Source organism: Rasamsonia byssochlamydoides, assembly GCF_041956645.1.
Source record: "Rasamsonia byssochlamydoides strain NRRL 3658 unplaced genomic scaffold VTN77scaffold_49, whole genome shotgun sequence".
Lineage (NCBI taxonomy): Eukaryota > Fungi > Ascomycota > Eurotiomycetes > Eurotiales > Trichocomaceae > Rasamsonia > Rasamsonia byssochlamydoides.
The window spans coordinates 60,955-74,070 of NW_027192432.1; the positions used below are offsets into that span (position 1 = coordinate 60,955).

Sequence of the window (13,116 nt, forward strand, 5' to 3'; positions counted from 1 at the left end):
TCCGGCTGTTGCCTCTCAAAACTAAAACACCTTAATCCAAACAATAGCTGCTGTATTTTTTGTATCCAATTCCTGCAGGCAGCAGAGCCAGAAAACCAGAACAGTCTGTCCCAGGCTCGTCAATGTCCACGACACATAGGTATGGAGATATATCACCTTGCGACACCGCGTATCTAATACAAACTGTCTGCGCAATGTTGGGGTCTGGCAGACATCAATGCCTCCCACCCGTCTCTCCGAGATTCGCAGAGATAATTGAGAACCTCCAGTCGCCTGTGAGGTCGCTCAATTATTCAGCCGCCAACGATTCACGTCTCCTGCTAATGGTTCCAGCGCAAATACAAGTCCACCGGTTCTGGTCCAAAGCCTGGAGTCGGCTAAAACGTGGTATTTGTCTGAACTCGAAATGCAAGTACTGCGATTCATTGACGCGTAAAGGCCTGGTCGACGGCAGGGAAATCATTCCAGGAGGAAACATTCATCGCGCGACTATCCAGCATCCCTTTCAAATAATGGTCAGATCCATATTTCGCATACTCTGTCCTTCGAGAAATAGAGAAACAACGTACCTTGTACTCTTTTTCACGGTCACGGCGGCCAAACTTCCCTGCCAGCCATCCAAACACGAACGCAACGACTTGGGTCGTGATGCGGATATCTACATTCCCGCGCCAGAGCAATAAGTCGGGGCACGCGGCTGTCTGGCAGGGCCGTCGTCCGAGAAACGACAAGGCGAACTACTGTTATTCATGGAGGGGACTTCGGTTTTATGCCATGAGGCGACGCCGTCCCCAGGCATCAACATCGCCTGGCCCGTGCGTCTCCGCGGAAGCGGTTCCTGGATCCTAGCGACTGCACATCTTGCCTGATTGGTCTTCCTGCAGGGAACCATCCATGGACGGAATCCGTTCCTTGAATTCTCTCGTACCACAGTTAATGCTATCTTTTAACATCTATAGCAACTATTAAGTTTAATACAGAATGTAAAGTCTATTTCGACCCATATGGTTTACTCGTATCGGTGCTGCGCTCAAACTTCCCGCTGAGAGCCACATCAAACACTTCCCCAAGTCGGCGCAACGCCTCATCGGAAACCTCTGTAACTCGTCAGCCTTGTTCTACCTTCTGCCTAGGAAGTATTATTAATAAGATCGCAAGGCACTTACGATAGTGAATGATGAGTCTCCCGCCTAGCAGTTTGAGTCCTTTCTGCTTTCCAATTTCGGCCAAATCATTCGGCCCCAGCCCGGCGGCCTCCAGATCCAGCCACACCATGTTTGTCTCAACTGGGTTCGCCAGCTTGCCGCCTCGAGAGGTCCACATGTCTGCGACTTGCTTTGCCTTCACATGGGTGTCCTTGAGCTTGCCTCCCTGTCCGTTGGGATCCGGCCCGAACGTTTCCTCTACGGCAACTCTAGCGGCGGCGGCGATAATACCGGCCTGACGAGTGCCGCCTCCAATGGACTTGCGGAACCAGCGTGCTCGGTCAATGAACTCCTTTGAACCAACAATGATGCTGCCAATTGGTGCCCCTAGACCTTTGGAGAAACACAGACTGACGCTGTCGAAGAGGCTAGCGTAGTCCGATAAACTGCCAGCGCCCGATACCACTGCCTCCCACAACCTTGCTCCATCCAGGTGGACCTTGATGTCGTTGGCGTGAGCCCATTCTACGATTCTCCGTGCCTCACTCAGTGGCATCACCATCCCATCAAGCGTGTTCTCCAGGCTGATCAATTTGGTAGGACAGTAGTGGATGTTAGTTCCAGGCACGAATTTTGCCTGCAGATCTTCCAGCGTGAGGTAACGTCCATTCTTAGGAACAACGCCGTAGACTGTTGCTCCTGTCCACATACTGACCCCACCAGCTTCATATTGGACTATGTGCGACCGGTGGTCGCAGAGGATCGAATATGGAGGCTGTGCCAGGTGCGTTCGAATCGCAACCTGATTTCCCATCGTACCAGACATGACAAGCAAACCGCTCTCGTGTCCGGTTCGCTGTGCTACGTACTCTTGGAGGGAATTCGTGGTAGGATCTTCACCAAACACGTCGTCCAGCAGGGTGGTGTGAATGATTGCTTCCAGCATGGATAACGTTGGCTTGGTCATGGTATCGCCTAATCATGTGACAGTCAGCAGCACTGGACTCGTATATCATTTCTATGCTTACTTCGCAGGTCGAACTCAGCCGCGCCTGCCCCATGCCACGGGTTGGTCTGGCCATTGGCTTCATGGGGGGAGTTCAGGACGTTCGACGCCATGGTGAAGCTCCGAAAGTAATTTCTTCGCCTGCCAACAATAAAGACACTTGATAGCGCTAATCGGCGAGGGATTCCAAGAACACTTTTCATGAAGATCTAGGTAGTGAATACGTATGAAGCGACGCGTCCCTCGTGATTAATTCCGAGTAATTATTATTATCATGCTTACTGCGGGGAAATCAACTTAATTCGCTGTAGTTGAGCGATAAGAGTTCTCCGATAGGAAACGCGGATCGCGTTTTAGTCAGCTGCCCAAGGTTGCTGGGCAGCAACTCCACTCATTCTGACTTGACGCTGCTGTGTCAGTGCCAGTTCTGCTGATACCTCCATCATCTTCAAGCAGTCCGCAGAAGGGATCAGGAGACTGCACAATGATGGATCTCTCCCATCTGACACGCCCCTCGATCTTGTGCCAGTGTTCGCACTGCTCCAGCTCGCTCGCCGCCTGCGAAAATGAGTGGGCGAAGCTGTCGAACACGTACTCGACCGTTGCGGGGTGGCTCAGCCTCGACAGGAATAGGATTAACATCTCTTCGGAGAAGAAGCAGATCCCTCAGTCGTCGGAACTGAGCTTCGTACGGGGATGTATTGTGCAGGAGATTATGTGTAGGCTCTGCCATCAGAAGCTCGGGGCTCTCGCGCACTTGGAGACGGGGTAGGTCCCAAATGGCCATCACTACATTCACTTGGTTTGCTGAGCTATTTGCTGAACTGTACAGAGTCAAGATCTTCTGGAAACTGTCGAAAGTCTCTTTTCGAGAGATTATATCGATGAGAGAGACCCAACCGGTCTTCAAGGAAGGCGCATTACCTACTCTCCTGGAACCCGAGTCCACCTCAAAAGCTGACCCACAAGCCACCCTGGAACAATCCGACGGCGCTCTTCACACATCCTCTGTCCGGCAACAGATACAAAATCAGGGAGTGAGCATCAATCGGATTTCAAGCTCCGTCGACGAGCTGCACGATACTATGACCGAGCTAAAACATGCCTTTACGGCCTTACGGATCGAATTGAACGCACCAGGCTATCGTATGCAGGATATCGAGAAGGCGGACGGGAGGCTAGACATGATTAGGACTGTGCTGAAAGAGCTCAAATCTAAAGCAGACGAAATCGAGAAGCTGAGGCTGGAAAACGAGTCACTAAAGTTGAAGAACAAGTATTTGGAGGAACGAATGGCAGCATCCCCGGCTGTATCACAGCATTTGGATAACAGAGCCATGGCTGAAGTTCACAGCCCTGGTCTTCTAAATGAGAATGGGAAGCGCTCGTGGCCTGAGACAGCCATGGATAACCACCAGCAGCAGATCGCGGATTCGTTCGAGGATGATGAGAATCAATCCATGAACCATGTGACCATGGAAGAGTCTGCGCTACCTTCCGTCAAGGTTCCTTTGAAGCCAGCAGATGATGGTTCTGCTGCCAGTTTGCGTCAGTTCCAAAATGAAATCGCGTCGTGGGCGCAGAATGGAGATGGGTCAGGTTATACAGGAAGTCGACGTGAACCGGGAGAGCCTGCCAATAAACGCCCGCGACTGTCAGAGAATACCGAGAGCCCTGGTAGTGCAGGAAAAGAAAAAAGGAGGCCAGGGAGACCTAAGGGTTGGCGAAAGTCTACGGGTCAGACACAGCCATCTGACGAGCCACAGACCCCGGTACCGACGGTACTGTTGTCCCAGCAGGAGACCAACGTCAGCTCCAGCGCACAGGGAGAAGAAGTCATCACCAACCCCGAAGACGAAACTGCAGACTCTGGCGGGCCTCAAACGCGGAGCCGCCGACGGGGAAGATCCAGGGCTCCATCCAGGGCTGCATCTAGGGCCCCATCCAGAGCGCCATCAGCCTCCCCGATGGTCACCAGATCCGCCCAGAAAGCCCAGGAGAAGGACACACCACTTCCAGACATCGAAACCAACGAGCAAAATCCCGATTCTGTGCGTATAAACACAGATGAAGCGGCTGATGCCCAGCAGAATTCCTCCTCCTCGGAAAAGGAGAACAACAACACTACAGATGGCATCGCAGTCGAACTCACCTCCGATCAACCCTCTTCCAACAACACGCGCAAAGCCCAAGTCGCTGCCAGAGACGTCCTGGCCAAAGTGACGATGGAGCGGGAGGAGGCGATGATTACTGATGGGTAGGGTAGGGTAGACTAGAGTAGATTTACTAGTAGATTAGTAGATTAGAGATGGTTCGATACAATATAGTACCAGTTTTAATTTAATAGAATTTAGATACAGAGGACAAGCGTCTGCTCGACTGGCCCAAAGAGCATATCCATACATACCTACCTAGGTGCAATATAATAGTTTTCTTTTAGTGTCTACTTTCCGGGCGGGCTTATATATACCCCTTGGTAGGTAATATTTGTCTCTCTTCACTTGACTGAAGCATATCCCCTTGCTACCTTGCTATTATATATATTATTTTTTTTACCAATATGCAATCAGTCCCTTTTTCCAATTTGGTGTATATATATCTCCCTTGATAATAGGAATAGGGGGGAGCGGGCAGATTTTCATGAATTTCTTTTCTCTCTCTCTCTCTCTCTCTCTCTCTTTCTTTCTTTTTCTTTTCTTTTTCTTTTCTTTTTCTTTTCTTTTTCTTTCTTTTTTTTTTTAATATAACCACGTGAGTCGTGACAGTGTGCGAAATGGAAGTTGAGGTTTAGTAATATAATATGTAGAATAAAAATAGAACAATGCAGGGATTCCTTTCCCCTGATTTGCTACTGCTACAGTTTTCCTTTTCTTTTGCCCTTTTCCCGATGAATCGAGTATTGGAAGTCGCAGGTTCATGATGTTCATCACCTAGGGTATAGTATATCCCTATCACACCGCTATCACACCGTATGCCCAGGTGGGCTAGGGTAATCACCTGAATCCATCCATTAACGTTGGGGACTCTAGAACTCTATCTGGATAGGAAACAGGAAAGGAAAGGTTGTATCAGATACATGCATGCCCAGGTGCATCCCAGAGAAAAACCGAGTAAAGCATAAAGGTACATTAGTGATGAGTCGTAGCAGGGGGTTTTTTTTTATCCATACACACACATAGAGACACACACATTTGGTACCATGCCATACCATACCACCCATTGCTACCATAATATCTCTAGCCTATTAGGTATCTAGGTAATAAGTATACTTTCGCCAGGGAATAGGAAATAAAAAACAATAAAAGTGAGAAGAAGAAGAAACAAATTCCCGGTGTATCACATATCACTTGCTTGCTTGCTTATTTTACTTCACACACAAAAACCCACACCCTTCTCTCGCCTTTTCGCACGCTCTCTTGAGCGCTTGCTCCTCCCGATCTGTCCACTTGACGGTCAACTGGTCCCAGGGCTTGCGGGAATTGAACTCCTCGCGGTAGATCTTGTGCATTGCTTGCAGCCGGCTGACTTCGCGCGGGTCGCCGGTGCCGGAGTAGACGATGAAAATCGTGCAAGATGGCAAAGACTCGTAGATCTGGCGGATGTGGGACACGGTTCGGGACACGGTCGCTGCGAGGGTGGAGGTGGATGGGGAAGTGGAAGTGGTAGACGGTATAGATGGACCAGGACCAGTCTCCACTGATGCTGTCGGGGGAGTCTCCGGAGGAATAACTGTCGTCGACTCGTTGGCGTTGTTCGGGTCCGGAAGCCGATTGCACCAGCCCCGGAGCACTTCGAGCTCTCGAAGCCGGGCCCAGGCGAAATCTACGCCTCCTGGTGGGATGCTGGGATCGGATTCATCGCCACAGACGGCCCTCTCGATGCCTTTGACGACTTCCTCGTCATTGTTGCATCCGATGGCAACAGCCGCCTGGGATCCAAACCCCCGCTCGGGACTGCCCCAGTCGATGACAGCGCCGGTGCGTCCTTCGGTCTTGCCAGCCTTGACTGACCGGCTTAATCGCCGAAAGATGCTCTCGTTCGACGCGTCGCTCGTGCCCCAGCGCTCGCCTTTCTCGCATTTTTGCTTCACCAGCTCGAGCACGGCACGGGCATCCTCGATGGAGTCGTGGCCCGTCTGGCCTTTCTGGATCTCCTTTCCGAGGTACTTCTGCGTCAGCCATTTCAGACTGCATTTCAGGGGCGGTCCGCGCGGGTGAGGGTAGATGATAGCCGTGTCGATGATGAACGGGTGGGTCAGCTTGAGAGCGTTCAGGTCGGAGTTGAGGGAATGTCCGACCAGAATAGTTCGAGGTGTGAGGATCGTGAGGAGTTTCTCTTGAATATCAGCGAGGGTCGTGGTCACGGGGTCCAGTTTCTCTTTGGTAATTCCCGAAAATCGCGTTAGATAGTCAATCACCGGTCGTTCTGGTTTCACAAGCTCATCCATCACCACCTCTCCATCCCATCTCACGAGACTGATCCGTGTCAGCTCGGACTTGCCACCCTCGGTGATGCACATCTCACAGTCCAGGGCCAGCACTTCTCGCCCGGCGGTCATGCTGCCCTGTTGGATCTCTGCGTCGGGAACATCACCCTCTGACAGCGACTGGACATGGGTGTCAACCCATCCGTCTTCTGCGGTTTGACCACAGTGCTGGCGGATTGCTGCCTCAGCCAGCCGTTCTTTTTCAGTTTCAAAGAAGGCCGGATGGAGTACGTAGTCATTCTCGCGGAGCTGCTCGCGCGAATTGATAAAGGTAGTGATGGGCGTGGGTTTCGACACCCAATGCTTGTCGCCTCTTGGTGGCCGAGGCCCCTTGCCCTGCTGCTCGCTTTCCTTGGACTTTGGTAAAGCGGATAGTAATATTGCTTGCAGAGGTGAATGGACCTTGTTGTATTTTGAGTCCCCCGGAGCCTTCACGGGCCAGACATGGGGAAACATGTCCGCCAAGGGTTGGAGCGGTTCTGGGAGACTCTCTCGTGAGAGAGGCCGTGGGTTGAATTTCTTAGATTTGTCCGCTGGGGGAAGACCTTGCTTCCACCTCGTGAAATCATCTTCTGCCTGCTCTTCTCCGGCAGTCTTTGAGTCTACACACTCTGCGCTGACTGGCTTGTCCTCTAGTGGTATTGAGCCGTCAAACATGCCCAGCTCCAAACCAGGGACCATTAGTACCACGATTTTGCGGACGTGGCCGGAATGCTTTATCGAGATCCATTGTGGCGCGATACCATCCGCAAAGCAATAGAGCAGCAGACCCTGAAGATCAGAAATGCGAATAGACGACCGCAGACGACCCTCGACATAGGTCAAACTGGGATATTTGGTCTTCTCGCCATCGGCGTCCCTCCTCCTCTTCTTCCCCGCACTAATATTCTTCTCAACTGTTTTCCATTCCGCAGTGGTCTCTACCCCGGGCTCAGCCACGTGAGTCGTGCCCGACGACGCTGTGGGAGCAGGTACCGGTGCAGAAAGATCAGAACCCTGAATAAGCGACAAAGTATGAGCGACGCCGAAGCCGCTCTCTGTGGCAGTGGAACCTCTTATCGGATCATCGTCATCAGACCGGTCAGAGGTTCTGCGCTTGCGTTTCTTGCCTAAAGGCATGACTGGCAGAGGCCAGCGAGTATTCTCGTAGTTGCGTTTCGGTCAGTAGCAAGTGCTTTATTGTTGACCATCCATTTCTACGACTGATTCAGTCGTTTTCGCAACACTTTGTTTAGTTGGGATGCTAGGCAAGAACGATAAGAGAGCATCAAATTCGCGTCGCGCCACGGCAACAATCGTTTTTATATGTCACGTGACACGTTGCCTGATTGGCTGAGTCCCGCTCCATACAGTACGGTACAGTACAACTACAGCAAAGCTGCAGTGTTGAAACATGCAACCAACCAGCCCTAAATTTAAAAAATTACTCGTTTGATTCAAATTGCAGTCCCACTGAAACATTAAATAATTAGATCTTATTAGATTGATTAGATGATGTTTATCAGTAGTCCCCAGCGTACAGCAATCAATATCGATAGCTTGGCACATTGTATGTATGAACTGGACTCTCTCTCTGTAGGATTCAAGGGACTGCCCCCTCTTCGCTGCATTATGATCCCTTCAATAAATGATCACTAATATAATAATACTCTAAGCTTACAAATCGCCACTTCCAGCAACCACACCGTCTCTTATTGGAAAGCTGCAGGAGGGCCCTTCTTAGGACTCGGGCCGCTGCGATGGCGTCACCATCGTATTAAAGCTTTTCCGGACTCCGGGCATGCTTTCCCAGCCGATAAACGGAGAACGGCATCGTCAGGTTCAGCAGGAGGGCGAACGATTAGAAAACATTTCCTTTTCCCCCCAATTCCACCCGGTTTTTTGCCCAAGGGGAAACCAGATTCATCGCGAAAGAATTCGCTTTTTGGGATTGTTGAACGAAAGGACTATAGACCTTTTTTATTATCGACTGGAACAGAGCTAACCTCTCTTTTTTCACCCCTCGTTTCCCTCCCCTCCCCCGCGCAAAAGCTGCCTCCGCCGCCACCATGTCGACCCTCAACGAGATCACCTCCGCAGCCGACTTCAACTCGCACATCTCCTCTCTCTCGCCCTCTACCCTGCTCGTTCTCTTCTTCCACACTCCCTGGGCGGCACCATGTGCACAGATGCGCACCGTCCTCTCCACCCTTGCCGCCCAATTCCCTGTCACGTCCCCGCCGACGGTCTCGTTCGTGAGCATCAACGCTGAAGAACTGCCCGACATTTCGGAGGAGTACGATGTCACGGCCGTCCCGTTCGTGGTTCTGGTCCGCGACAAGAAGGTGCTAGAATCTATCAGCGGGAGCGACGCGGCCAAGGTCCGCGACGCTGTCGAGCGTCATGCTGGTCGAGGCGCGGACGCCGCTACCGGTACCAAGGCCTCTATTCCCCCGCCTCTGAACGCCGTGCCTCGAGAGGGCACGACCTCCGGTGCTGCGACGGAGGCGCCAGCGACAGCAGCAACAACGACGACGAACGGAGCTGCTGCCACTACTACTACTACTGCCGCCACCCCCGAGCAGAGCAAGGAGGCCCTCTTCGCGCGCCTGGCAGAACTGGTCAAGGCTGCGCCTGTCATGCTCTTCATGAAGGGCACGCCCAGCGCCCCCCAGTGCGGCTTCAGCCGGCAAATTGTGAACATCCTCCGCGAGCGCGGCGTCAAGTACGGCTTCTTCAACATCCTTGCCGATGAGGACGTCCGACAGGGCTTGAAGGAGTTTGCGGACTGGCCGACTTACCCGCAATTGTGGGTCAACGGTGAATTGGTTGGTGGACTTGATATTGTACGTTTTCCCCGGACTGTTTTTTCCCCCCCATGCAGCATGCCAGACTGACAGGTTGAATCCAGGTCAAGGAAGAAATCAACGCCAATCCCGATTTCCTCAAGGAGTACACCGTCCAGGCATCGGCTACAGCAGCATGAACCGGCGAAGTAGATAATAAGAAACGAAATGCAATGCTTCAATTGTTGCACCGTACGCTAGATACCTTACGATTGATTGTTTTCTCACGTCACTTAATGACTGCCCTGCAAAGTTTTCTGTCATTTCTCTCTGTCCATTCAATATAATTCTCGAGCGTCAAGTTTTCGTCATTTCACGCCTTTTTGTTATATTGTATCACAACGGTCGCCGTCTGTACGCTAAGCATTGAATAGAAAAGGAAATCAGGACTCTCAGACCAATGGTAGAAATAATATGTCACTCATATATACAGAAATCATAAGAAGTGGTGAGTAAGTAAGGACGCTTATTGTTTGGAGATGTTGGTCATGAGCCAGCTGCGAGAAAGATAAGATCGGAGGATAGTATGTACCCGCGGTTACTCGCTTTCTTCGACACGCACCCTTCTATAATAGTTTTTAGCACCCCGAGCTATTTTCGATGTCTGCGTCTCTATCTTCCTGTAATCATTCCACTCGGGCCGCTCGCGTCGCAGCACTCCAAACCGGGATAAGACGGCGTCTTCATCGACGTACGCGCCGACCAGCCATCGCTCCCCGGTCGTGGTGTCGAACGCCCGCCGCGCGTGCGCGACACGCCGGTTCTCGAAGATGGCACACTCCCCCGGTTTCAGTTTCAGTTCGAAGATGCGCTCCTCTTTCTCCAGCTCCTTGACAAACGCCCGGAGAGCGTTCTGGTATTGACGAAGCTTCGCGGACCATTTCATATCTGAGTCATGCTTCATGGACCACACCGGAAATGAGTCGGGGGTCTGGAATGGCGCCTGGAACGGCGGTGAATAGTTGATGTGCTCAATCACACGTTTCTCTGGGCTAGGGTACCCTTCCCTTGGGACTTGAATCACCGGCAATGTATTGTGATAGATATGATCCTGGTGCTCGTAATGGTAGTTCAAATTAAAGCGCGTCAGAAGCTTGAAGTCGAACTGTGAGAGGCTGTAGGCAGCGTCAAAGGTATCCACAAAGAGCGATTCACCGCCCTCGCACGAGTTCTTCAAACAGTGCAGCAACTGGTAGCCCGGAGGATTCTTCATGTACATCAGATCCATGTGAAATCCCAGAAACTGGTTCGTGTAGGCGACATTCTTGGCTTCAGGGACGGTCCGCACATCCCACGTCAAGCCGTAGAAGGTATTTCGCAGAGGTCCCATCCGCGTCGCGATCCGCTCCACCATGTCCCGGGAGTCGGGGATATCCTTGACGAAAATGAGGCCTTGCCTTGCCAGAATGCGCATGGCGAGCGCGAATTTGGCGTCGTCGTTCATGTAGTCCTCGTACGTGATCCAATGCTGAAGCTTCTCCATTATTTCCCGGTTCCAGAGAAGCCGCTGCCTCTTCGGGCTGGACGAGCCGAAGCTATACGTCTTGGGCCGTCGGAGGTAGTCTGCCTCATAGGTTGAGACGTGCGACTGGTCAATCCCGTGGATATCATGTTTCCATTCCACCACGAGCTTGGTGCCTTCCCACCGGATGCTGCGCGGTTTTGTCCACCCGGGAATATCGGTGGTCCGGATGTTGCGTTGTTTCGAGTGTGGATCAACACAGAGCGGGCAGGTACAGGCATCGCGGAGTTGAACATAGTCGAGAACGAGTGGTTCCTCACGATTTTGGTCCGGCTTAGTCGTTGGCAGATTGACCTTGACACTATGTTCCCCGATCTCCCTGATGCGGCCACGTCTACCTACTGAATTGGAAGGCCCCGCGTGGTTGTGGTTGTCCTTCTCGGACCGGGGCGTTGACACTCGTTGCGAGCTGTCAACAGCGTAGCCACGGCGATCAGGGAGAATTCGAGGAAGAACTCTCCGCGAGGAGCGAAGAAACAGTCCCAGAGGCCGAGACATTGGGACCGTTCCTGGCCTGTTATCAATTGTGATGAGGATCCAGGGACGAAGCTTTTAGACGGGTGCTCCCGCGCTCCACATGCCAGGAAATATATTACGCGACCCGTACACGACGGATACCAACGTTGGAAGATAATAATACACGACGTCACCAGCTGCATCTCGCTGTCACCACCAACGATTCAACTACCACGCTCCTTTCTTTTTCTAGCAGTCCAATGCGATAAATTATTTCTAATATCGACGCAGCAGCCACCATATGTATGTCTGCTGGGGGTGAACGCCTCAAAGATGAAGTACGTCGCATCTGACAGCACCCGCATTCAAACACACACCTGACAGACTACTTCGCAGGGCACGAGGACGCAGGTCGTCATCGCTGGAGGCATAGCCGGCCTTGTCTCACGGTATGGTTATTCTCCAGCTCTCATTCCTTCATAATTGTTTTTCCTAAACGACTTGAGACAGTTTCTTCATTGCGCCTCTTGATGTCGTGAAAATCCGATTACAGCTTCAGATCCACTCGCTTTCAGATCCTACCTCGCACCATGGCGTCAGAGGCCCGATCTATAAGGGGACGATCCGGACAATGAGGGCCATCGTTCGGGAGGAAGGGCTCACTGTACGTTTGGAGGACTTGTTGCTTTTTTTTTTCTGCCCGTCAGGAGGATGGAACGCTGACTCGCTTTTGATTTCATTCTAGGCACTTTGGAAAGGAAACATCTCCGCCGAACTCCTCTATGTCTGCTATGGTGGCGTCCAATTCGTGACCTATCGCACCACGACCCAGGCCCTTTCGCGTCTCCCGCGCCGTCTTCCTCCGTCCGCGGAATCCTTCATCTCGGGCGCGGTGGCCGGCGGCGTCGCGACAGCCGCAACATACCCGTTCGACCTCCTCCGCACCCGCTTCGCCGCACAAGGGAACAAAAAGATCTATACATCCTTACTGTCGTCTGTCCGGGACATTGCCAAGCAGGAAGGACCCACGGGCTTCTTCCGCGGTTGCTCCGCCGCCGTCACCCAGATCGTGCCCTACATGGGCCTCTTCTTCGCGACGTACGAGACGCTCCGCGTGCCCCTGGGCCAGTTCGACCATCTCCCGTTCGGCTCCGGGGATGCGGTGGCGGGTGTAGTAGCCAGCGTGCTGGCCAAGACCGGCGTCTTCCCGCTGGACTTGGTGCGGAAGCGTCTGCAGGTGCAGGGTCCGACTCGGTCGCGATACGTGCACACGAACATCCCCGAATACCACGGCGTCTTACGGACCATAGTGACAATCTTAAAGACACAAGGAGTGCGTGGCCTGTATCGGGGGTTGACCGTCAGTTTAGTCAAAGCAGCACCAGCCAGCGCGGTGACGATGTGGACGTATGAACGGGCTCTCAAGATCATGCGGGAGATGGAATCGGGCAAACAATAACTCATAAATTAGACAGGGGTTTGCGGCGTTAAACAGGATCATCTACTTTTTTTTTTAATAGAAACATTATCCCAGCGATGGGGCTTGTTAGAATAGGAAACATATAATAATGAAGATATTTTTTTCTTTCTTTTTCTTGACTAATAATTGATTGGTTGTTTAATCTGTCATCAAACCTGTATTCGAAAGGAAAACCAACAGTTGCTTGCTTATTGCG

General features: G+C 52.0%; 6 protein-coding genes across 6 annotated transcripts; 3 read left to right on the forward strand and 3 right to left on the reverse strand.

Annotated features, from left to right (window-relative positions):
- Window positions 1-990: 990 nt before the first annotated feature.
- Window positions 991-2,264, reverse strand: VTN77DRAFT_6323 (uncharacterized protein; the record flags this gene model as incomplete). The annotated part of the gene is made up of 3 exons (XM_069422589.1): window positions 991-1,097; window positions 1,167-2,120; window positions 2,174-2,264. 3 exons carry the CDS (start codon window positions 2,262-2,264, stop codon window positions 991-993), a joined length of 1,152 nt encoding a protein of 383 aa, XP_069276136.1.
- Window positions 2,265-2,638: 374 nt separating this feature from the next.
- On the forward strand, window positions 2,639-4,412 carry VTN77DRAFT_6324 (uncharacterized protein; the record flags this gene model as incomplete). The annotated part of the gene is made up of 2 exons (XM_069422590.1): window positions 2,639-2,919; window positions 2,984-4,412. The coding sequence occupies 2 exons, from the start codon at window positions 2,639-2,641 to the stop codon at window positions 4,410-4,412; spliced, it is 1,710 nt and encodes a 569-aa protein (XP_069276137.1).
- Window positions 4,413-5,515: 1,103 nt separating this feature from the next.
- Window positions 5,516-7,756, reverse strand: VTN77DRAFT_6325 (uncharacterized protein; the record flags this gene model as incomplete). The annotated part of the gene is made up of 1 exon (XM_069422591.1): window positions 5,516-7,756. One exon carries the CDS (start codon window positions 7,754-7,756, stop codon window positions 5,516-5,518), a length of 2,241 nt encoding a protein of 746 aa, XP_069276138.1.
- Window positions 7,757-8,685: 929 nt separating this feature from the next.
- VTN77DRAFT_6326 (uncharacterized protein) lies at window positions 8,686-9,602 on the forward strand (the record flags this gene model as incomplete). The annotated part of the gene is made up of 2 exons (XM_069422592.1): window positions 8,686-9,462; window positions 9,528-9,602. The coding sequence occupies 2 exons, from the start codon at window positions 8,686-8,688 to the stop codon at window positions 9,600-9,602; spliced, it is 852 nt and encodes a 283-aa protein (XP_069276139.1).
- Window positions 9,603-10,000: 398 nt separating this feature from the next.
- Window positions 10,001-11,482, reverse strand: VTN77DRAFT_6327 (uncharacterized protein; the record flags this gene model as incomplete). Its single annotated transcript, XM_069422593.1, has 1 exon — window positions 10,001-11,482. The coding sequence occupies one exon, from the start codon at window positions 11,480-11,482 to the stop codon at window positions 10,001-10,003; it is 1,482 nt and encodes a 493-aa protein (XP_069276140.1).
- A 263-nt stretch (window positions 11,483-11,745) lies between these two features.
- Window positions 11,746-12,899, forward strand: VTN77DRAFT_6328 (uncharacterized protein; the record flags this gene model as incomplete). The annotated part of the gene is made up of 4 exons (XM_069422594.1): window positions 11,746-11,778; window positions 11,837-11,889; window positions 11,951-12,104; window positions 12,186-12,899. The coding sequence occupies 4 exons, from the start codon at window positions 11,746-11,748 to the stop codon at window positions 12,897-12,899; spliced, it is 954 nt and encodes a 317-aa protein (XP_069276141.1).
- Between the last annotated feature and the right edge of the window lie 217 nt (window positions 12,900-13,116).